Source organism: Micromesistius poutassou (genome assembly GCF_964030765.1).
Source record: "Micromesistius poutassou genome assembly, chromosome: 22".
Taxonomy (NCBI): Eukaryota; Metazoa; Chordata; class Actinopteri; order Gadiformes; family Gadidae; genus Micromesistius; species Micromesistius poutassou.
Window position 1 is genome coordinate 5,732,146 of NC_140292.1, and position 25,453 is coordinate 5,757,598.

Sequence of the window (25,453 nt, forward strand, 5' to 3'; positions counted from 1 at the left end):
TTTTATAGAAATAACATGTGAACAGACAAGTAAATCTAAGCATGTCCATGTAGATTCATCCTATGACATATCACAAATACAACTACAACGTTCTCTTGACTGGATCTTGTTCTCATTCATCTAGCAACATTTGTTTAATCTTGACCTGACTATGTCGACTATTCATATTACTCTGGGTCGATAAACATCAACGTTTACAATTCTTTCTGATTTGTTTCCTGCTAGCAGATGGCACCAATATTTAACAACATACAGCCAATAACTTCTTTACACTTTGTGTCAACACTAGTGATTATTAGGAGTGGCATAAGCCAATTTTTTCCACTCCACTCAATCCCGCCAGAAAAGACAAACAAACCCTTCAGTGCCGTGAAATGATTGTAAAAAGATTGATACAACAACTCCACTCTATGCTGACAAACAACGAGGTGAATGCTGTCTTCTGGGTTCATTCAGGTGGAAGTCACAGGTGGAGAAACAGATGTCTGGAGCTTACCGCACAATGAAACGCGTCATCCGAAAGGGTTCAAAGAGAACGACTGGCAAACACTAACCAGGTGAGGCACAGGGCAGGGGGCTGGGCACTTGCAGTTCTCTGAAAGAAATCTATTATACAATATGTTTACAACATACTAACTCTAACTCTTAAAACGTTTTTTCTATTTTGTCCTAATTTAGTTCCACCTGTGTTTTACTTTCACGATTGGAAAAAGGCAAGTGTGTGTGTGTGTGTGTGTGTGCGTCTGTATCTGCACTGTATATTGAATTATACACATATTTATAAATATATATGAATAAACTAAGCCCTAATAGTAAAACTAATAAACTTTCCCCAGGAGATAGCCTCTTAGCTTCATGTCAAAGAGCAGTGAGTGTCTATGGGGCCTTGGGACAATACACTACTTTGCCTGTCTTATCCAATCTTACCCAATCTATCTGACTTCATGGGTGGGAGAGAGGCTTGACATTCTGCTAAGCATGACAGAGTTCTTCCTATAGGCGACAATGTCTTCCTTTAAAGTTACAACCTAAACCCTTACTTGAACCTTTGCATGCATAACGGCTGACATCTTGACAGTGCTTGGAAAAAAACGTGCTTTCTTGTTCAGGTTTGAACAACACTCTTCTCACCTCCTGTCGCGTGACCAGCGTGACTGGAGGCCCGCCCCGACTCTCTCCGACCCTTCAGACTGATTCGAAATTGCCAAACCGTTCTAGGTAGATTCGACCACTTTTTTTTGTTGTATTTAATAAAAATGATTTACTAACTGCAACTTTGAAGCATTAATAAATAATAATAAAAAAATCAGATAATCGTTTATAGATAATTTATAAAGCATAACTTAATGACTTGTAAAAGCTTTACAAGCTTAAGTGAGGACTATCTATGCCTTACAAATTACTTATTACTTTCCACGGCTGCGATGGTACAGGCATGTCAAGTCTTTAAATTATTCCTAATTTATAAATGCTTAGTAAGGTAAAGACAGTCCTCACTTAAGAAAGGTTTATTTGGTCCGGAAATCGATTCGCATTGTCAGAATTGAAATATGCTGTTAAAATTGAAATAATACAAGTACTAACGGCTGCGGCCTGCGGGAAGACGGAGTTGGACGTCCAACCACGCCCACATCCGGATTGGACCGTCCAGGTCTCTGTCCCATTCTGCTGCAGGTAGCTCGTATGGGTCGACGTTGTTTAAGTCTGACAGCTTCTCCTCATACCTCTGCTTGGCGCTGGTAGTGAGTTTGTTCCTGTAAGAACCCTTTTCCTTCGCCTTATTCTTCTCCATTTATTTCTATCGTAATTTCTCCTGCGTCTCTGCGTCTATGTTTCCTCATCTGTCTCTATGCCGCTCTGACAACGTTTCTCCTGGCAACCGTGCTACCAGCATGGCGGATGGGCTCAAACCCCTCCCCTCCCCAAAAACCACGTGGTTCACACAACTTCACACACCGTGTGAAGTTATTTTTTCGTTTCGGCAAGTAGCCGTGTAATAATGTAGCCTATAGAACGTCGCCGGTTATTATCTAAAATAAGCCCCTTAAGGGAGAAGACACCCCCGCTTCAAGTCGGGGTCCGGTTCGCCCTGTCGGGGCCTACCGTAATTTCCCGCATACAGGCTGCATCATGGATAAACCGCAAGCCTTTCATTTATGTATTTTAAAAAGCAGAATAAGCCGCACCCATAATGCCTTCTTTGTAAACTTTATTTTAATTCCGGTGGTACTTGGAGAGCCAAATCATTTCTAAGGTGGTACTCATGGTAAAAAGTTTGAGAACCACTGATCTAGCCCCCTAGTTCTAGCTAGTTACTTCTGGTTTAAATACACTTGTGTGTGTGTGCGTGTACTGTTGACAGTGATACTGAAGAAGCCTCACCCTCAAACCTAAACTGGGTAGGTTCTCGGTGGTCTGGAAGGGGATCTCGATGATGCTTTTATTTAATCGCAAAATAGGTAAATAGGTAATTTAGGTAAATACATTGTGATACCGCTAGGTGTCGGGCGAGGCTTCCCTTCTTTGGTTGCCTAGTAACGTCGCACGATACGGACGTCATCTTGTGGCGGAAGTTAAAATAGTGGCGGAAGCAACAGGAGTAGCTCAGTTGTCCTGGAAACTTGTTCAATAGAGGGTTGGACATTGCATACATGACAGCCAGGTCGTTTTTATACTCGTTCTGTTTTTTGTCAACCCCATTTTGTTGATATATTCCAGAAACATATCACTCTTCACAGGACACGACGAACTTAGCTTCCCGTCAGACTTCAGTCAGACAGCTTGGAGCGCGCGGGCGAGGTGCCCGGGAAAACTGATTGACAGGCGGCCGATATGACCCAGCAGGGCGCCGCGCTGCAGACCTACAACAACGAACTGGTCAAATGTAGGTCGTTAACTGGTTTTACTGGTAGCCGCCGTGTCATTGATATGAATCAGCTTTATATTACGTCCGGGCGGTATGACGTCTGACACGGTTATTGGTTTTAGTGAATGTAGTTCAGTAAGAGTCACTTGTATTAGAGGTAGTTACACACGTTTATAGTGTGTTTCTGTATTCTCCTGACCTTCTGTTCAATGTACCGGGGGTAACGGAGGCAGACCGGTCTGATTAACCTAGGAAGATTATGCAGGCGATGTCTGTTTTGCTTAATTGGAGATGTCTTAAGCTCTCTCCTTATGGTAGAAGTCAATAATTAAGGATCATGATATGTATGACGGCACTCCGAGAAAGTTGGCATTTCTCTTTAAGCAGTTTTTTTTTAAAAACATCATGTCATAGATTGCTTTTGCTTGGAGCCCTAAGGCACACACTCATGACCATCATAATAATGTCGCTTTGATACTGATCTATATCTGAATATACTATCTATATAGCATATTCAGTATATAGGCAAGGATTTGTCAACATGAAATGCAATTCTGAATAACATTAAAGTACACATTGCTTCATGCTGATATTCTATTTGTAAACTAGGGGTGTAAAGATGCACACTTCTGTTCTCCACACATTTTTGATTTCATAATTACAATATACTAGTGACATGGCTAATAGGGACAATCGTGCCTGGACACAGCTACATATTCAGACTTGTAAACACATTTGTATGCTAATACTGTTTTTGTCTGTATTTTTTTTAATTATAAATCAATGGACATTATTAATCATGAATTTAGTTTTTCCCCTTCTAAATGTTGATTTAGACTCTTGTCAACACAAAGCTAATGGTGTCTGTCTGTCTCTCTCTGTCCTGACGTCTCTCTCCCTCACTCAGGCATCGAGGAGCTGTGCTCCAAGAGGGATGAGCTCAATGGTCAGATCCACCAAGAGGAGGAGGAGAAGGCCCGCCTGCAGCACGACATCCGCCTCCTGACGGAGAAGCTGAGCCGGGTGAACGAGAGCCTGGCCCAGCGGCTGGCCGCCCGCTCCACCTTCGACCGCACCATCGCCGAGACGGAGGCCGCCTACATGAAGGTCTGCTTGACGGGGACGGGGGAAAAGATCACAACATGGGGTCCACAACCAGCCGTTACACTTTGGTCTTTTTACCGGCCATGTTTCCAGGCTGGCAATAGGTTTTAATATGTTACCCTGCTTTTGTGTTCACCTGACAATAGTCAAGTCTATCTTCCATTGGTTCATTTTGGACTTTTTTTCTTCATTGTTGTAAATGATGAAGATGGTGATTGTTAATCATAATTTGTGGAGAAGCTCTTGGTCGATTCCATGCAACAAAACAGGCATACCAAACCCACAGCGTGGCAACATGGCCTCCTAATAATCCTCTGGTCTGTAATTGGATTGCGTCATTCCTGACCCCCACTGTGATAGCCAGTGTGCGGTGAGCCTTCCCAAATGGGTGCTGCACACTGGTCGTGGATAAGGTGTCGACACACACGCACTCTTTAAAGTGCTTTGGGTGTCTTGAAATGCACGCTTTAAATACGACAGATTATTGGTCGTTTTTGTCCCACTATGTACATGTTGGTTTTGTGTTGACACTATTACAAAATGATGGAGGGTGAATGCTAGCCCTAGTGGGCCTACATGCTGGGTCAGCACTGTGTTACTGGTGTGTGTGTGTGTGGGGTCTGCCGGTGGCTAGACCAAGGGAGTTCCAAGACAAACGGCAGCCTGGCACTCCCTGACCTGACACCTCCCTTCTCCAGGCTGCACTGATTAAAGACAACATGGCTCACATGGTCATCAAGCGCAGAGCATGCATACCGGTTCATACATATTGTCTTTTCCAGGATGTCACTTAGGTCATCCCTTTTTTGTTTCAGGCAAGGGAACAGGATGGGGATCCCCCTCCACCACTTGATTGCGAACAGTGTGATGGGGAATATTGATGTTTTTTTCGTTCTTGTCTTTTCCAGATCCTTGAGAGTTCTCAAACCCTTCTCAGTGTGCTGAAGAAGGAAGCTGGAAACTTAAGCAAAGCTACTGAACCACGGTCAAAGGGCCACTAACGAAAGCCACACACCTCAACCACACAACCTGTCAAACCCTGGCACCCTCTCAGAGGATTTAGGGATTACTTGGGACTATTTGTAATATATTTTTTTATTTCATGTTTATATAGGAAATGGTACCTATTTTGTACAAAAATGTATGATTTATATTAAAGGTGTCTTGACTTTTATCTCCTGTGCTTAATTTATGCATTCATGTTTGGATTAAACAATGTTATTTTGTGAAAGTAGCTCTTAAAGGAGAAGTGCTGTTTTTTGTTTGGCTATGATCATTTCAGCCCAGGAATGTAATTTTCAAAGGTCATCAAGAAGTCTGTTGCACATATTCAAGTATTCTATTTATTGAACTTTCATTTATACAATTGTGACATTGCTTGTGTTTGCCAAAGTGATTGACAAGTACATTTCTTTACATTAAGTACATCACTTGCGATGCAAATTTACAGACAAAAGATGAGGGCGCACAGGAAGAAGCTTCTAAACCACGGTCTCTACAGTAGAACATACACAAACTGCGTACTTTTAAAATGGTAAAAGACAGATGGGTAAATACTGCGGATCAAGGCAGAGGGCGGCCTGTGAGACCTCCTTTTCTTTTTTTACATTTCTCAAGCACTCACTCATTCAACTGATTTTACATCCGATAATGGCTGCCATAGAATTGTCTCGCTGGTGACGCATGATCACAGGAACCTTCCAACCCCAAACATGGCCTCTGATGCCCTTAACGTACGGAGACCCACATACAAAGAAAATGAACACTGAAGAAAATGAGGGCCATGTTCTAATCAATGCTTAAATTGACATCATGGTAAGTGGTTGAACATGTATTTTTGGACACAGATGGTGGTGGTGGTCAAGACTTGGTCCTGCGTTGTGAAGCAGGGTATAGGTTGTCACAACAAGGCCAACAATCATTATCCATTGCAAGGCTGTGGCAAAAACAAGTAGTCATCGGCAGTGCATTCATCGTCTGTGATTGGAGATTTCATTCCTAAACGCTATAGTTGCCTAAATTAGAAAAAAGCCGTCGCTTTACTCCATTATCCAATCAGCATTGAGAAAATTTGACTCACTATATAAACAAAAGAAAATCACTGCTAAATGTATATCTGTGCTTTGACTACACAGCAATTAAATAAGTAATTTGTGTAATTAAATCTCACGATTGAACTAACCTCTTTAATTAGACATGCATTCAAGTGCACACTTATTTTCCCTATGCTAATCCTTCCAATGAGGTGCAAAACAAAGCTAATAAGCAAAAACAGTGCAAATGGAGAAAGAAAAAGACTGAGATTGAAGACAAAACACATACAATTCAGCATTCTACCTCCCAAAAGTACAGTCACATTGACTCTGTCCAAAACAATTTGAATATAATCAATTTGAATAATAAAAGTAATAAATAATTCTTAGGAAAATATGCTGAAATATTGCAACTGTACATCAATACTGGCCAAAGAGTACATTATGGTGGTGAAGAGAATGTCTGTGAGCAGTGGCCTTTACAGCAACACGTAAACAATTGGCATTATGAGTTAAACAAAAACATAACTTGGAACAATCTTGTATATAAAAAGTTAAAAGTTAATTTTGTCATTATGATTCACACACACACACTCACACTCACACACACACACACACACACACACACACAATGCATGACCATTACATGCTCCTTCATCCCTGGAATGGACTCGTTTCTCTGTGGAATGTGTAGAGTACATGAGGTCTGATTGTAAAAATCAGGCGCCATTTCATCTTTAGTCTGAAAGCATCTCCAGTTTTCTGTTTACCAGCAATATCAAAGAAAATAAAAGTTTTTACATAAACAGTCTCAGACATGCAAAATTCAACTTACAGTGGTAATAAATACAATAACCTCTCGAAGATTGTTGTGGGTGGTCTTACATTTTCAACAAAATCAACAAATAATAATGATTATGGTTTACAAGAGAATAACGAGAATATACATCACTTTTGTACAGTATGCATTTGATATTTTGCTGTATGTGTCATTTGCTACTAGTTATATAGACAGTATTGGCCAAGGGCACTTTTCAAGCTCTTTACAATTCATAATTTTCTCAAAAATCATAACAAAAATCCACATGGTTTTCATCAAAAAAGAGTTAAAGTTGGTCTGCGCTCCACATTTTGCACATTTCCAACACCAATGCAAAAAAACTGCGGAAATAATCAAAACTCAAAATCAAAAACGTCTACAAAAAAAACATACAAAAACTAAAAAAAAAGGCATTAGAAGCATTACAGTAAATAAGAACCAATGGGAGTGGTCGGTTGAATCAGATCATGCAGGTACAAAAACTACAACTGTGGCACCCGTTCACCATGGAGTCTTTTTTTTCAGCTTTTTCTTAGTGGACACATTAACCTCCCCAATGACATGTTTCCATGCTAACACTGTCGTCACCTGTACAAGATGGGCACTAGTGGTTTCCCCTTCTTAAAAAAAAAAAAGGAATTTGGTCACTCATTTTCAGTCAGTCTCGTCGCGATACTTTTACACAACCTCTCCCAATCCTGAAGGAAAATCACAGACAGACAGACAGAGAGAGAAAGAGAGACAAATAGAGAGAGACATAGAGAGACATATAGAGAGAGAGTGAGAGCATCAGAGACAGAAACAGAGAGAGAGAGAGAGAGAGAGTGCGAGAGCAAGAAAGAGAAAGATGGTGAATGTGAGAGAGAGAGAGAGAGAGCGAGAGCGAGAGAGACATCAAGGCAGACATGAGTGTTTGGAGCCAGAAGGGGGAGCTATGGAGACTTCCACATGAAGGGAGTGATACACAGTGAGTGTGGAAGTTCTCTCAGTTCAGAAGTTTGACAATCAATTTAATCTTTGACGACCTGTGTTTTTAAGACTTTGTTGCCTTCATAGGAGCAAGTCTATGAATGGGGAGAGGGGGGGGGGGGGGAGGAGGAGAGAGATAAAGAGGAGGAAGAGGAGGAGGAGGAGGAGAAGGGGAGATGACAGATCAACTGCCCGGAAATAACAAAGTTAGAGGCAGTCCGGCTGCCTCTGGGTGGTGTAGTTTGGAGAGGGAACAGGAGGGGGAACACAGGACTGGAACCCATCCCTTCATCTCGGTGTGGTCCCAGGGGTGACGGGTTGGCTGATTGTGTTTGACAGTCGCTTGGTTAGGGACACATCAGAAGTAGAGGGCCGGCTCGCTGCTGTAGTCAGACAGGGAGGAGCTGTCCGCTGGGGTGAGCTGGAAAACACAGAGGGAATGGAGTCAATGCTGCTTCTGCCATCTTGAAGTTTGTACATATTTGATGTATTGCTTTTTTGTGAGTTTTTGTTTGGTGTCAGATTTTAGCAACTTCATTATATGATGTCCTAGAGCTATATATATATATATATATATATTTTTTTTTTTATATACCCCCCCTACAATCGTTTTTTTAACTGTACAGTGCATTTCTTTGCAACGGCAAATCCACTCACAGCATAACTAACTCACTTATAAACAGGGGCATACAAATAACATGACATGGCCAATATCAAATCATTGTATTTTAATAGGATAATCTTCATATGAGGGTTAATATTTAAATATTTTTTACAAATATAGTGCCTGTCTTACCCTAACCTGAAATATACATAAACACTTTGTTGTGGTGTACAGATTTTTGTATATTGTTCAAGTCCTACGTATTCAAGTATTTTGTCACCAAGATGGCTTCCTTCACATGTGTTGGTCGTTCATGAACTCTTACCATGACTTCCTCTGAAATCCCAGGTTGCTGTGCGTTGGCGTCCCTCAGCAGAGCGGGGTCGTCCATTTTGTGTTCTTGCCAGGTGTTGAAATCCACCGAACGCTTGGGAATGTAGTTGGATAAGTCTGATGAAAACAGAAAAGATAGAACTTATGAATCAGTCGTACAATGCAAGAACATGCCAAGTAATAACCGTCTGCTCAGTCGATTAGATACAGTTTTTGCTGGTTCTCATCAGTGTGAAAAAAATATATACATATTTCATGGGATTCTTGTTTTGATAGTTGATATAATTAATGACCATATAAGATAATGTAATTATACATTTGTCCTCTAGGTGTCGCACAAGATGACAGAAACTTGTGAACAAATTGATGGGGTATTCAATGTCAGTCATACATGTCATAATTTTTACACACACACACACACACACACACACACACACACACACACACACACACACACACACACACACACACACACACACACACACACACACACACACACACACACACACACACACACACACACACACACACACACACACACACACCTAAAGGATTAGATGGTTAAATGTGAGCTAACCCTAACCCAAGAAATTGCACTTCAAGGAGGTGTTTGTTGTCCGCAAACATGTAACCAATGGATACTTGGCCATGGCTGCCCCACCACCCCACCCCCCCCCCCACAGGAGCAAAAACAGCATCTGTGGGCGTCAGTTGCGTGTTGCCTCCCTTTATGTGTGCGATCAATTCATTATTTTCTCCTCGCAGGCTGTACAACTGCTCGTGCAATCAGAGAAATACCGCGTGCGTTTGCAGCTAGCGCCGTTTAAAAATCAACAAATCGATGCAGAAAAGTTGTAACGCTTTAACCAATCAATCAATGCAGCTCTACGACCGCGGAAGTGTTCCCCTTAACCTCCCCCTTTCCTCTCTTTCATCACCACCTGTGGCCAATGGAATCAAAGCCGCGCCTGAGGTTCTCACCGTTGCTGTTGGGGGCGTGGCCGGCGGTGCCGGTGAAACTGGGCCGAGGGATGTGGATGCGTCCCACCATGCTGGGCTGGTCGTCCGCCACCTCCGGCCCGACCCCGCCCTCCTCCTCGTCCTCACCGTCGCTGTCCCAGGCACTGCTCTCTGACGGGTACTCGTAGGTGCTGTGGAGGCTTGACTCGTTGAACGAGATCTGGAGAGAGAGAGAGAGAGAGAGAGAGAGAGAGAGAGAGAGAGAGAGAGAGAGAGAGAGAGAGAGAGAGAGAGAGAGAGAGAGAGAGAGAGAGAGAGAGAGAGAGAGAGAGAGAGAGTTGAAACAAACTACATTTTTTACATCTTTTTACAGCTGGATACATATTTCTACATTATTTTCTATTTGAACAATTTCTATTTAAACATTTGGTGTATTTCTTTAAGGGAAAATTTCAGAGTTTTTAGCTACAAAGTGTTTTTTTTTTTTTTGAGAAATGCTGAATAAATGCAGCATGTTTTCAAGCTCAAAAATTGTTTCAATAATCGTGATTTCAATATTGTCCAACATAATCGTGATTATGATTATTTCCATAATCGAGCAGCCCTACATTACAATATATGTCATGGGTATCAAGACGTTTGCTGGGGGTAGTCATGGTATTGTAGCTCTTCTCAAGAGAAACTATCCGCTAGCTATAGCATGTACAGAGCAGGCACACCGCACACCAGCTACAAAGAAAACGGTTCCGTTCCCCAGCCTCAAACCCATTATTGTATCCCTTTGAACTCTCCACGTGAATCCAATGGCGTTAGCCTTGCCCAGCGCCCATGGGATATTGCCTTCTCATTGGTGTGACATTATTCCCCAGGAGGCACTGGCCCCAATACAGCACACCGGTGCACTTTTTTTCAGGGGATTTTCCGGCAGGCAGCTTACGTGTCCACAGTGACAGCATTTCACCTAAGTGTCTTTCATTGCTGATTACTACATTCCAAATTTATAAAATAATTGGAAGCCCTTTGCACTTTGACAGGTGGTTTCAGGACAGTTGGCTGCCGAGAACCAATCAAAGACATGTTACGTTGGTGCGCACACACACACACACACACACAGGCGAGATAAAGTGACTATATATAGGTTACAAACATATTATCATTTTACTTTGAATGGTATTGTATCGTCATAAAGTGAAGATATCGACCAAGTTTTATAGTCTTACGGACAGGAAGAGGACATGCCCTCACAATTATCAAAATATGAGGTTGTAAATGACAGAGGGTTTTACATTCCTGTACACTTCAATATAAGTTACCCTCAGTTAGACGGTTTAGAATGGTCATTAAAAAGCATATCGTGATATTAGGCAAATTAAAAGGAGGAGAAAGGCATAAAAGGCATCGAACTGGAATGCATGTAGGATCCTGGAGCTCTCGTAACCAATGTTATTAGTGTTACTTGGAGAAACTTTGATTTGTTTTTTGATTTGCATCCACAGTACATATAACTGGCATATGCCTCAGTCAACACAAGCAGATGGAGAAGAGGGGAAATATACACAAGCGGAATCCAGCGTTAACAGTACAATATTTACCATCCAATTCCTTTTCATATACGTATTCCACCAAGCACATATTTACACTAACCCCCCAATTTCAGATGACTTTGGTGTCTATCACAACATCTTAGAAGGATTCTGCAACCAACCAGGAGAGGGACTTGGTGAGACCGGTCCGACCAATGGGTTGGCCAGAGTCGCTCACACACACATGCTCTCACACACGCACACGCACACACACACACACACACACGCACACACACACGTTTACTAAGTAGCAGTCAGCTGAGGGCTGGCTGGGCTCTCTGGTGTACCTGGCTCCTATCATAGGATACAGGCTGTGCTTTAAAGCTGTCCCTAATCACCATCCGGAGGCCGCCAAGCCAGTAACACCAGCAGCGGCTCTATTCATTATAACCTATAGAGGTCATGCAGGGCTCATACAGACCACTGTATTTTCAAACCTTTTCCAAGTCTTTTCCAAGCTTCGTCTAAAGCTGGATTTAAAAACTGTGACATATTCTGATGAAAATTATTATTCGTCCTTTTCCTCATAATAACATTGATAAGAGTTGAAAAAGTGGGCCTGGAACCAAGTGTAGATATTAATTAATATATACAATAGTGGTAACGTGTTCAAAGAAAAGCTTTCTATGATTGTATGATCTGGATTTTAAATGATTTAGGGACACATATACCCAGCCCCATCCATGTTGTACAAGCCTGTGAGGGCATTGCTTTTATAAACGTTGTGGAAACGTGTTCAGAATCCATTTATTCTACAGCAGATTCCACCCACACCTTGTCGTGTTTAAAAAAACTTCTCAAATCTAAAAAAAGTTGACTGCTTCTTTCCAAACAGTACCTTGATTTTTTTTTTCATTTTCATTTTCCCAGTTATGTAGCCTTACACGTTTGCTCCCTCACGCTCAGTCCCCTATGCCGAAGGACTAGGAATATATTTTCTCAGCGAGCCGCTGTCAGCTGCTCAGACTGACAAATCTGTTGGAGGCAGCGTCCATTTTTAGCCCCGTTTCCTTTCTCTTCAGTTCCTGCTGTAAAGCGTAACACATCCCGTCTCCGAGGAAGTTACTTGATGCCAAACCAAGAGTTGATCAATAAGTCAGACCCTGCTCTTCCTCCATCTCGCCTCCTCTCCCTGCCCTGTTTGAGTCCTCCAGCATGAGCACCTCTTTATCTTTCCTTGCTGATACCATAGAATATTCCATCTAACAAGGAAATAATACTTGGCCATGGTCAAAGATTGCAGGGGGGAGGTGGACGAAGATAGATCAAAACGATCATCTTCTCCGTCGTCCGAATATATGTTTGTTATTATTTGAAACCTATTATCTCCAAGATAACACCAAGCAGATACACACACACACACACACACACACACACACACACACACACACACACACACACACACACACACACACACACACACACACACACACACACACACACACACTTTGTTCCACCCACGTTTCTTCATTTGCCATTATGTAATTGTTTGAATGTCATTTCTCAACGTTCAAGTTCCCCCTGATCTACACAGCAACACGAAAGCAAGTGTTTACGCGGGCGCGTGCGAGTGTGTGTGCCCGCGCATCCTTCCTACAGCCGGTGCACACTAGTGAACATCCTCGACATGTCTCTTCCCCTGTTCCTCTTTCTCTATCTCTCCCTCCCCTTAACATACTCCGTGCATCACTATACATCGTGTGATCACTCCCTCCCGATTCCCCCTCAGTGCGCTTATGCAGCTTTTCGCCCACTCATGCGAAGAAAAGTAAATCATAAAACGGCACAACAAGTGTGGTTGTGCGACCGGCTCTTTGATTAGCTGCTAGCAGAGACGTCGAACAATCCAAATCAGTCATCACGCCCCCGCTTACTAGAGGTGATGACTCCCCCCCCGCCCCCTCACATTTGTTTAAACAAATGTTAACATGACCCATAACAATATTCACTTCATCCACTGTACAGTCCATACTGTGCGCCACACACGACACAGTGCAAACCAATCCGGTGGGAAAGGTGCAGGAGTAGGAAAGTACTTCACTTCCCTGTCGCTTAGGCCGTCGATCGGAGCGAAGGCTTGTCAGAGGAGTGTGTGTTTGGGGGAGAAAGGCTTCTTTGTTGGCCCTAATCTACAGACAGAGACAGAAACAAACCACCACCACCACAACTTCCTCAGTGATGCAGCACGCATCCCCCCACCCCCACCACGGCTGCACACACACAGAGCCATCAGGAAGTGAATTCAGGGCAGCTACGCGCCACGGTCAATTGCGTCCTCTATCTGTAAGATTGTTATACATTCACCAGCATCTCTCTCTCTCTCTCTCTCTCTCTCTCTCTCTCTCTCTCTCTCTCTCTCTCTCTCTCTCTCTCATCCAACGGAAGTGCTTCCACCCATCCCCCTCCCCAATCCCAGCCCTCCAATCAAACAAGGGCCCTGTTCCCCAGACTTTGCATGCAAACTCTTGACATCGGCTCCCTTAAGCAACTGAAAGCGACCCTGAAAATGTTTTGATGTTTCAACATTTCGTTTGAATTGGTGTGTAAGTCTGTTTCTCTTCCTTTTATTGTGTTGTGTGTGCGTGGGATCCTCGGCCTGTGAGTTTGTGTGTGCATGTGTGCGTGTGCGTGTGTGTGTGTGTGTGTGTGTGCACTCACGCATGTGTAAAAAGCTGCAGCCACTCCTGGCGTATTACAGGAGCATGGCTGTAAGTAACAACATCTCTCCAAGCAGCCTGACCAGCGTGCTGATTACCGGCTAATCTCCAGTCGGCCAGTTAATATTAGCAGCGTGGCCCGGGACCTGACCGGGTCCGGGACTTTAAAACCACGGCAGCCTGAGCAGCATCTCGCTAGCTACAGAGGCTAATGAGGCTGCTCCACATTCACTCATAATACACAGGCGCTATTGTGCCTGTTGAGGTGGAACTCAAAAGTAAAAGTGGAGAAGAAACCATATTTTCTTTGTGGCAAAATATTGATTTCAATAACGTATATGGATTATCTTACTACACATCGATAATAAACGTTTTTTTTAATTTATTTACATGAATTGACACAGATTGAGGACTTCCACTCAGCTGTAATTAATTAGATGAGACAATTGCACCAATTTCCTGTAATGAGTTGTTCACCAATGAGTAGAGGGGAAGGGAATATAATTAAGAATCATTTACGCTTTATGACAATAATTAATCATGTCATGGAATATCTAGTCACATGATGATGTGATTATGTTACTACCGATTTAATGCCCGGCGGGAATGTCAGGCTGACGGAGGGGCTGCAGGTTTACTGGAGGATTCCAACCTGAACTCACATAACACTTCTACAACTTCTCTAGGAGAGCGTCTTAGTAGCTTATCATACAACCAAATTCAACCGCCAAAAAAAATGGAAGCGAAAACATAACACCAAGCTTTAAAACGTGCATTAAAATCAAAGGAATCAATCGACAGAACAAAATCACATGACCCATTTCCCTTTTGTGTCAAATCTTTTCACCATTGTGAGAAATCGCTGTGGCGAAGACGCGTGATCTCCATCAACTGGATGTGTGTGATCTCGTTGTTGCACGTTTTTCTCACACACTCACACACACACACACAGGCCCTTTCGACAGTTCCCAGAAACCACCGCTGTTAAATGTGGAACCGGGAAAGTAATTTAGCCTCGTTGGCGGCTAACAGCTTCTGCCTCCCACGTGGGAGGTTAAAGAAGTGAACTCACAAGCTTGTAGAAATAGGAACGTCCTTAAAAGCGCCGAAGAGCCTCTTCGGCAAGTCAAGTGTTACTACAGCGTTATAGCGGGAAAAGTGTGCACGGTCACGTGTGGTGAGGTGCAAAGCTAGTTAGCATCCATAGTGTGTGTGTGTGTGTGTGTGTGTGTGTGTGTGTGTGTGTGTGTGTGTGTGTGTGTGTGTGTGTGTGTGTGTGTGTGTGTGTGTGTGTGTGTGTGTGTGTGTGTGTGTGTGTGTGTACACTGCGTGTCTGGAGATACCGTGAGTCACTGCTGCTTTAGCGCACTCCGAAACTCTCCACCCGACGGGTATTTATATCGCTCTTTGTGTGGGAGAGTGATTTAATATTTGTTCTTTTTATAGCGCATGCCGCGGTAACAGGATTACAACGAGTAGCAGCCTGTTGCTACAATCGGATATAAAAGAAGATATTTGTGATAAAAACAAAAAGATGGGATTGTCTTGAATGGGCCTTTTATGACTATCACAGAGTGATGATATAATAGACGGGGCGAATACAGGTGTATCTCATGAGGATAATTACGGGCACCGGCATGCCTACAGACCCGTCATTTAGATAATGAGCTACACCTGTTTGCGTCTGTACTCTGTTCCTCTTCCACGTCCAAGAGTCATGGCCGGGCCAATACACCTGGGTAATAGTCAGACCCACATTGTGGATCTTACATCTTAGTTACACTCTTATTCCGGACAACCTTTCGACAAATCGAGGCATTTGTAAACTAACTACCCAGGGAAATGTTAAGCCTTATAGGCCAAGCAATTAAAGAAGTTAACGCTCACATAAGAGAAAGTGAGCGTGTGTCGTGTGAGTGCGTGTTTTCTTTCCAGGCATCCTAATGACAGGATAGAATAGCAGTTGCTTGCGTTTCCCTGGCGACGGGCACCATGGTTATGTGTCTGAGGGAGAAATGGGAGAGTGGAGGTGGAGTGACATACAGAGAGACAGAGAGAGAGAGGGGGAGAGACAGAGTCAGACAGAGAGGTAATACAGACTGCCCTTTGAGAACTACATGCAAAAACCACTCCACCACACACATATCAATGTTCCTTGCAGGCAGCACAACACTGGACGCCCCCTGAATCAAACGGTCGTTCATGGCACAAACGTAGCCTACATATACCGGTATATCTCGGATATCGCTGTCGCTCACCAGCATGAATATATTTATAAACAAAGCTTCGGTACCCTTTGCCGTTGTACAACCCCGACATCATGAGGTCTGTCAGAAATCATTGACTTTGCAAAGCGACGGCTTTCAGCAAAGGCAAAGGCATTATGCAACCACCTATATCCACCATTAAAAGGGAAACCAGGGAATCTGCTGGGAGATAATTATGGTGCCGTTAAAAGTTAATACCAGTTCACTCACTCACTCGCGCGCACACACACACACACACACACACACACACACACACACACACACACACACACACACACACACACACACACACACACACACACACACACACACACACACACACACACACACACACACACACACACACACACACACACACACACACACACACACACACACCTGAGGGCTGGTGTGTGAACAGTTCTTGTGTACAGCGCACTTATCCCTTCATCTGATTATTGTCATGGACTAAAAAGAAGACACTCACACACTGAATTAAACATGACGCCGATCCTGGGGCTTCGCCGGCTGAATGTTAACTACATGGCCTGCGCCCGCTCCACGTGGAACAGCCCACCGTGTAGGCACAGGTGGAAGGCCGGAGAGAGAGAGAGAGAGAGAGTGTGTTTTCTTAACACGACAAATGGATACCATTTTGTTTTCTAGTCTGGGGTCAAAAAGAACCAGCTTGACCTTCTGTCCATTTGTTATACTCTCAAGAAAAAGCTAAGTCTATAAAGTGTGTGTGTGTGTGTGTGTGTGTGTGTGTGTGTACTGTATGTGTATGCGTTTGATTTGCTTGTAAACTCAATCTTAATCAATCTTGTGCCAGTAACAAACTTGTGCCACAATAATCTTGTCAACTCTTGACCCCTGAGTCACAATAGTGATAACGCAGCAGGCAGTGAGAGAGTGAGTGAGTGTGAAAGAGAGAGAACAGGAGTTCAGGATTGAGAAGGGTGTGGCCAAGAGGAATGGCTGCCCCCAGTGCCCTAGGTGGTAAATTATTGAACACAATGGACTTTCACACCTTACGCCAAGAAGATAAACAATGCAAAGCTATGCTTAGAGCTCACCCTATGACAGAGCACTTCCTGTTCGGGAGGGAATTCCATTCCCAGACTTATTTTTAAATCTGCATGCCATGACATTTAACCACTGGCGAGGGGTTCCACGGGAAGCAAACGCACACACACTGAACACCCCACTTGAAATAACTTGGGTGTTTGGCACAAAATGTTTCTGCAACAAGCCAGGAGAGCCCTTGTTTCCTATGGACACACACACACACACACACACACACACACACACACACACACACACACACACACACACACACACACACACACACACACACACACACACACACACACACACACACACACACACACACACACACACACACACACACACACACACACACACACACAGTTATGACTGGTGAGGTTAAGAGCAGACATCATTGCGGCAAGATGGTTTTAAAATATTCCTCTGCCAGAAGACATTTCTCCAGAGGTTTAGAGGGCACAGAAACCTAGAACACACCCTAAGACATTTCAGAAGTATGTCTGACTTTGGTTAATAAAACATGTAAGAATACAATTCAGTAAAGGTCTTTGTGGTGTACCCTCCTACATCTTTTTATGTAAATGGGAGGTTGGGCAGAGTGGTTTTGGATCCATGTGTGTGTCAGTTAAGTAGCTGGAAAACGTTATTTAGTTTTTGTTCCCTGCCATACTGTTTAAGAACCGCCAGCCAAGTAAAATAATTACACTCAGAAATGTATCAACAAGCCAAAATAATGACTGTGATATGAAGGAAACAGCAACAAAATGGCTTGAATCAACAGTTCTAAACCGTGTACGAGTCGAGGGTGACCGAATTGTCATCTTTTAAAGTGTAATGAATGTTTCATTGAAGTGTACCATACAAGAGCCATTCTTTTGGCAGCGCTGGTAAATGAGCCACAGAGCGGTTATATAACTAGCTGAAGGAGACTCGCGGGCTTAATCAGTAAAACAGTCACGTTCAGAGAACTTAAGTGTGGAAGATGCAACACGCCTTCACCAATTCTAATTACTAGCCTGACTGATTGGATGAAATGGCTAGCATAGTCTGTTTAGTCTTATTAAACAAGTGTGTGTTAAGTGTGGAGAACCTCCTCTACACAGATAAATACAGGCAGGCAGGCCAACACAACAGCCTCCTTTTCCTCTGTCACTCTCTCTCTCTCTCTTTTTCCTTCATGTTCTTCCTCTGATGTCCCGCTCACAAACGGCATCCCATAATAACTAGTCAGAGAGGAGAGAAGGAAAGAAAAAAAAAAAAAAAAAAACTCCACCCCTTCCCCATTTCAGATTTCCAGCTGCAGTACTTCTGGGCAAAAATAAATAAATAAATAAATGGAAATATTGTTAACCATAGCAGACCGGAATCCAATATTTCAAAATACATATATTTTTGAAACCCTGTGACAAAATGGTTTCTGTACGGAGCGCAGCCAGCACTCGATACAGCAAGCCCTTGGAGATGTTATGCAAATCCACGAAGGATGCGGCACCAGAAGTCGCACTTGACCTATTTAGCACCTCCACCGTTCTTCCGCGAACCAGGAAGACAATAACAAACCGCGACAGAGAGAGACGGCGACAAAGGGGCCGAGACACAGAGAGCAATAGATACATGAGACGCAGATAAAGCCGGGGAGATAAATCAGATAAAAGAAAGATAGCAATAAAAGCAAGAGAGAGAAAGAGAGACATCAAAAGGGAGAGAGAGAGAGATAGAGATGCAGCAGGAAGAATTATTAACCGACTCGGTTGTAAAAGCGGTGGGGTTCTCGTAACCGGTTGACGTGATTAAGAAAAAGAAGAGAGATGTACGACGAGGACGGGATCGCAGCCAGCATTCCCCTCACACACCCTGACACCCAGGCCCAGGTTCACATCCCACACACCAGGACTGGAGCAGAAGAACGGAGCTTTGATCCAAAACTAACCAGGGAGGACGATATGGAAATAGTTTTTGGAAACGTTGCGTAAAAACTATTATCTGGAGGTGTAGGAGGAGGAGGAGGAAGAGGTTGAAGTAGTGTTTCAACCACATAATCAGATATGTTCCAAATCTCATGCTCTGTGTGCGTGCGTGTGAGTGTGCGTGTGCGAACTTGAAACCATTTTCCAGCCTGTAGCTGTTCATGAAAGTGTTTTCTGGGGGTTGGAACAGCAGCTCTCTCACGAAACCAAACCAAAATGCTGAGCGTAGGCCATCTCTCACAAACACACACTTGGTGTGCCTTCGCACACACACACAAATTACACAGGACCCATCTAACCCCCTGCTTTTGTAATTACATGCGAGGCCCTGCCCAGAAACTCTTGGCCCATATCAGGCCTAAATGATGGCCGAGTAGAGAGCAACACACACACACACACACACACAAACACACACACACACACCTGTCATTTAGTGGAGCGGGAACACAGCATACAACATAAAGAACTAGAGAAGGGCAGGACAAAACACACACACGGGGGCCAGCCCTGGTCTAACAGACACATTCACATAGGCGTGTGTACCTACTTAAACAGGCGACACACACACACACACACACACACACACACACACACACACACACACACACACACACACACACACACACACACACACACACACACACACACACACACACACACACACACACACACACACTATAGGAACTAAAGGCACTTTGAAAACAGCCTCAACAGTACTGTGCATTTATTATTTACTGAAATGTCTCTTTCTAAGGTTCAATAGCAGTAGAGTACGCAGTAATTGTAGATTATGCATTCAGGTCAAATTTAAATATCATAAATACTTGAATAATTATAATAATCCTTGCAACTAATTTATTACTTTGACCATTTCTGATATCACATCATCTACAATTTGTAAAGCAGGGGGGCTCGGGGAAAATAACATCCCCACCATCATTAAATATGTTCCCCCGCTTCCGTTGGCTACCGAGAGGCCTTGGTGTTACGCTGGCATAGAGCGAAGGATTATGGGGGATGGCGCGGCCACAGGGATAGGCATGCACCTCGCCAAGGTCTTTGGAGGGAAACAGGAGAGACACTGGCCTAGATTGAAGGGCCGCCAACAGACTCAACATAATCACTATCAGCAGAGGTGTGCCTCAGTGGTTTTCAATGGGTACAGCAAAGCACTGGCACTGCCCAGCACAGGAGTGGGTGATTGGTCCAAATGTGAACACCTCATAGAACGCCTAAAAGGTCAACAGACAATCCGTGGGCCCCCACCCAGAGTTGACTGTATGCTTTGGTCGAACAAGGAACTTTTGACTCCTTTGGCGGTTGCAGGTGGTAGACAAAAGGTCACAAGTAGCGTTCATGAAGTTCCTTTACGATTAGATTGTGTTTTACACCACACATTCATTGTTTTGGGGCAAAAAGTCAGAGTATCAGTTTGTGGCTCAGCAGAAATACAAAAACGGGAGTTCAAGTCCACTGCTTTGTCTTTCTCAGAGAATACATGGGAAGGAGGTTTATTCCTTGCTGGCAGTAGCCTATCTGGGACCGCTCCCAGTAGTAAAGACATCTCTGTCTAAAGCCTGGAGATACAGACTTGATAACATTGTCTGGTCAACGCTGTTGAAAAAATAAAAAGTCTGACAGACTTGTGTCAGAAGCAACAGTGGGTGTACTGTAAATGTACCATCTTATCCACTTTGCAGTATAAGAAAAGCAGCTCCAGTATTAGTATTATTACATAAAAAAGGTATTTAGTACAAAGCAAATTCCCAGTAACACCAGCAGCAATGCAACAATATGCACATTCTTTCTGCCGATAAGCCGAACCATTCCAGGTCTGTGCAAATATGGGTTTAACTATTCAGACATCCAAACCAACTTGTTACACTGACACTGGCTCAAATCATTACTGCCTGAAATGTCTTCTCTCTCTTATGTTATTAATGTTTTTAGTTTCTGCTTTCTTTAATATTCAATTAATTTGAGCTGAGACGTCCTGCATTATAGGGAGTTTTTCCAGATAGGATTTTCTGACCCTAAAGAGCCGGTAATCAGGCTGACATTCAACACCAGTATTGCTACACATCCCTTGTGTGTTCAAAACAAAACCTGGCTTTTGTGAAAGACATGACAATGAAGAGGCCGACTTCCTTCCAACCCTCCCATGTTATTGTTTTGACGCTGCACCTCACAACAACACTGATGATGCCCTGTGAAGCAGAAATCCAATCCACCAACACAATTTCATCCTCCCCTTCAGGACATGAAGTGGACTTCTGCCAACGAGATACCAGAGAAGAAGAAAGGCCCTCGGTCTTACCTTCTTGCCAGCGGAGCCCGTCTTGGCCAGGCAGGACTTCCCCAGGGAGAGATAGCCCCCGATGACCTCAATCTCGTCCGCCGCCGGGTAGCGCTTCTTCAGCAGGGTGCCCAGGTGCGAGTAGGGAGCCTGGGTGGTGGCGGGTGCAGCTGAGCCCGGCTGGGCCCCACCGGAGGAGGGAGAGGAGGAGGAGGGATCCGGTGGGTGGTCTGGGGAGTCTGTGGTGGTGGTGGTGGCCTCCGCCTTGCGTTTGGGCACCACCCTGAAAGTGTTGCCCTTGGTCTTCTGCATCATGGGACTGGGGGCGGGGGGGCGCTCCATCTCAACGTCGTCGATGTTGGTCACCGGCAGGAACTCACCGGCGAGCTCGTCGGAGGGGGCCAGAGAAGGGGAGTGGGCGGCCGGGTCGCCGGGCACCAGGTCGGGATCGGACGGAACCGGAGACAGGGCCGGCGGGGAGACGGACGGGACGGGGGACGGAGGGGGCGAGACGGCCGGAGGCGGAGAGGGGGAGGTCGGCACGAGACGAGGGGGGGAGGGCGATTTAGAGGAGGTGGTGGTGGCGGTGGTGGTGGGGTTGGGCGATGGCCTCACCATCAACATCTCGTCGTCTTCCCCCTCCTCCGTCGGTCTCCTCGGTGGCGTGACCGGAGCGGGGACGGGGCCGGGGGCCGTTGGCACGCGGGGCTCCTCGTCCGCCCTCTGGATGGGGGGGTGCTTGGGGAAGGAGACGGCGGGCGAGGAGGGCGGAGGGGCGTTATGGCGTTTGGGGATGACCGTGAAGGTGTTCCGGGACTGCAGGCGCAGGTTGGCCAGCGCCCTGGCCGTCGAGTCGCCTTCGGGGATCAGGGAGAGGTCCGGTTTGGCCGTGGGCCGGATCTCGAACCCGGGGGTCCGCTGGACCCTGGGAGAGGCGGCGCCTGTCGGCGACTCGGTGCCGGCGGCCCGCCGGGGGTCCGGGGAGTGTGGCACCTTGGGTTTGGGGGACGACTCCCCGGAGGACTCCCAGTCCCTCTCCCTGGCGGGCCGGGGGGACTGAAGACCCCCGTTGGTCTCGTCTCGGTGGTTGACATCAGGGCCGCCGTCCTCGAAGCGCTGGCGGTAGGAAGACACCGACGGGGGCGGTCCCGTCGGGGGTGGTTCTGATGGCGGGGGTCCCGACGGGACCTCGTCCTTCACGGTGTTGGTGGCGGTTGGCGGGGGCTTTGGTCTGGAAGACTGGTGGCCGCCGGTCTGGAAGGCAGCCAGAGAGTGGGTCTTGCCCAGGTTGCGTACCGGTGAGCCTGGTTGGGGGTGCACCGCATAGGGCTTTGGCACCAGGTCTGGCTGTGGCTTCGGTCGGGGCCTGTGTTGGCTACCGGGGATGGAGTCCAGGCCCAGTAGGTCATCGATGCTTTGGGATTTCTTTTGCAGTTTTCCATAATTGCTGTCAAACTTCTGCAGCATCCGGCTCACCCTACCATGTCCCTCCTCCGTGTCATAGGGCGAGTAATCATAATCGTTACGGCCCAGAGTGCTAAGGTTCTCCTCGCTCTTACTTAATGTGGTGTCATAAATGACCACCTCCCTGGCCCTTATCTCAGTAACTCCGCTCCCTCTCCGGTCCAAGAGATCGTTAAGGGAGCTATAACTACTGACACCATTTTGTTGCAATTTGGACCCAGCTTCCTGAAAGTAGTCAGGGTCGGATTCTATTATTATGATATTGTCTGCACGAATAGTCCGAATTCCCGGAACGCTGCCATACAGTTCTAGTATGTGCTGGACGGGACGAGCCGCGTTCACCCTGTCCTGTCGCCTCTTCCTTTCCTTCTCCAGTTTGATGAAGGGGTTTTCCTGCAAAGGGCCCAAACTGTCATGCAGAACCAAGCTCTCTGGTCCTTCGCCTTCTTTCTCCGTGGTCTCCGCGGTGTCGTGGAGATCACCAGCAGACACCCATGGGTCTTTGTTTGTTTTCAACGGCGATAGGTCTGGGGATGCGAGGGTGCCACGCTTGCCTCCGAAGTGCTGGTTAGCCGTGCTGATCGTGAAGCCCCGACTGGACCCAGCAGCATTCGTCCCATTGTCCGTTTTGAGGCCACTGTCGTTGCCCGTGACTTCGCTCCCGTTAACCCGCTGTGAGCTCCCAGATGGACAAGCCTCGGCTACGGCACCTGCTCCCCCAGACCCGCTACCTTTAGCTTTCCTTCGCTCGAGGATCTCTCGTTTCCAGGCCGGCATCCTCGGGCTCTCCTGCCCAGCCTCTTGGCGGAGGACACGGACATCTCCGCCAGACATGGTGGAGGAGAGAGTGAATGTCTCCCGGGGAGGAGACGGGTCTTCCCGACGTGAGACAGCAAGCTATAGAAGGCTAGACGCGTACCTGCAGCGGTGTTTATTGTGCATGCATCGCCACAGCCTCTTTTTCTCTCTCTCGCTCTCTCTCTCCCTCTCTCGAGTGATCCTCTCCCCTATTCTCCGTCTGTTGGGTCCCGCCCTACTAGCACCTGTAGCCCGACAACGTCATGCTGATGCGTTCAGTCAAGCAGTCCGAGGAGCTACCTCATTTGGTCTCACAGGGTTAAGAATACTCCCTTTTCATCCTAGCCGCTCAGCCCCTCTGAAACAGGCCACGCCCCTTCTATTGTTGACTGGGCTAAACAGGGCTCTCCGTCAAGGCTTTGGCCCCGCCCCTTTTCAATATGTAACCCTTTCGGGGATGATTTTCGACGTAGACCTAATTGATATGCAAATTAACTGCACGAGCAGAAAGTCTGCTCTTTCACCGTTTAACATAAGATATTAATTATATATTCAATATTCATGCTCGTGATTCATTGCTACGTTGCGCACTGTTCTTCACTAAATATAGATTATGTGAAACTGTGTAGGGCTTCATATACGTCCCATATACGCAGGCTATGTATTTTACAGTGACCATCGATAAGGGCTTCCATTGACTTCGTTCATCAAACATAAATACGCGATAGAAATTTGGAATAGCAGCTTTCCCCGTGAATTCTACACAAAAATACACGTTGATTTAGGCATAGGCCCTACTTATAATAATATTATATTTGGTAAAAGAAAAAAGTACTGGTCAAATATCAGTGTAGCCTATACTCTCTACTACTTGAAATGATGCATTGAAATGAATACTTGGTAGGCTACATAATGTGTCTTAATTGCATTAGGGGCAGCGCCAGTCCGAGCTCGCCCCCTTGTGAAAGCGGGGTGGTTAGTAATGTACTGTAGGCTCGTGTTAATTCTCGCGGCCCATCCCGTTATTGCGTCGACTCTGCGTGCGCCTTGATATTATGTTCACATCTAAACACACCTTGAGACCAATCCATTAGATAGACCTTGGCCTAATAACGCCACAGTTTGAGACCGGTAATAGGTTTTTGTAAGAAGGCTATTCTGCGCTTTTGGTTATGGGAGAATCCTATGCATAGGCATAGGCCTTATTAAAATACTGTTTTATAAAATGCAGAAAATTCCCTGTTTGTGCAGGCCTATTCGTATATGTAGGTGTATACATAGTACTAATGTGTAGGGCAACCACACTCCTTTTGGTGAATCTTGATGTCGTTTTCTGGTTCATGTCAGCATCGTTGTTGTCCATAGTTACAGATCAGAACCAAAATCTGAATCAAACAGTATTTACACAGACACCGTAAACCTCATACCACAAAATGAAAGTGTATTACTACCATCTAGTGGTGAAAATGAGAGAAGCAACTATAAAATATACTCTCCTTACATCATAAAGCCCTACTACATCCATCCAAGGGTTATGTACAAATTACATAGGCTAATTATCCCATGTTTTTTAAATAATAAATATTAATATATATTTAGAAATATTTATATAGATTTATATAAATTATCCTCTATAATGTAATTCATATTATAGATGATTTGTAACCTGCCCTATCTTAAATTTT

General features: G+C 45.1%; 2 protein-coding genes across 2 annotated transcripts; one reads left to right on the forward strand and one right to left on the reverse strand.

Moving 5' to 3' along the window:
- Nucleotides 1-2,594: 2,594 nt before the first annotated feature.
- Nucleotides 2,595-5,138, forward strand: ssna1 (Sjogren syndrome nuclear autoantigen 1). Its single transcript, XM_084486170.1, has 3 exons — nucleotides 2,595-2,884; nucleotides 3,774-3,973; nucleotides 4,879-5,138. Exons 1-3 carry the CDS (start codon nucleotides 2,833-2,835, stop codon nucleotides 4,969-4,971), a joined length of 345 nt encoding a protein of 114 aa, XP_084342296.1. The 5' UTR covers nucleotides 2,595-2,832; the 3' UTR covers nucleotides 4,972-5,138.
- Nucleotides 5,139-5,324: 186 nt separating this feature from the next.
- On the reverse strand, nucleotides 5,325-23,992 carry tprn (taperin). The gene is made up of 4 exons (XM_084486134.1): nucleotides 21,528-23,992; nucleotides 9,711-9,909; nucleotides 8,722-8,846; nucleotides 5,325-8,213 (listed from the first exon to the last, which is right to left on the reverse strand). The coding sequence occupies exons 1-4, from the start codon at nucleotides 23,802-23,804 to the stop codon at nucleotides 8,151-8,153; spliced, it is 2,664 nt and encodes an 887-aa protein (XP_084342260.1). The 5' UTR covers nucleotides 23,805-23,992; the 3' UTR covers nucleotides 5,325-8,150.
- Between the last annotated feature and the right edge of the window lie 1,461 nt (nucleotides 23,993-25,453).

What these genes read in the sequence shown, in the direction of transcription:
- ssna1 (XM_084486170.1), top strand. Translation starts at nt 2,833, where the DNA reads ATGACCCAGCAGGGCGCCGCGCTGCAGACCTACAACAACGAACTGGTC. An exon ending in CAACAACGAACTGGTCAAAT is followed by an intron (nt 2,885 to 3,773) that starts GTAGGTCGTTAA and finishes TCCCTCACTCAG; the next exon opens with GCATCGAGGAGCTGTGCTCC. An exon ending in CGGAGGCCGCCTACATGAAG is followed by an intron (nt 3,974 to 4,878) that starts GTCTGCTTGACG and finishes TGTCTTTTCCAG; the next exon opens with ATCCTTGAGAGTTCTCAAAC.
- tprn (XM_084486134.1), bottom strand. Translation starts at nt 23,804, where the DNA reads ATGTCTGGCGGAGATGTCCGTGTCCTCCGCCAAGAGGCTGGGCAGGAG. An exon ending in CCACGCCCCCAACAGCAACG is followed by an intron (nt 8,847 to 9,710) that starts GTGAGAACCTCA and finishes TGTTTTCATCAG; the next exon opens with ACTTATCCAACTACATTCCC. An exon ending in GGATTTCAGAGGAAGTCATG is followed by an intron (nt 8,214 to 8,721) that starts GTAAGAGTTCAT and finishes TGTGTTTTCCAG; the next exon opens with CTCACCCCAGCGGACAGCTC.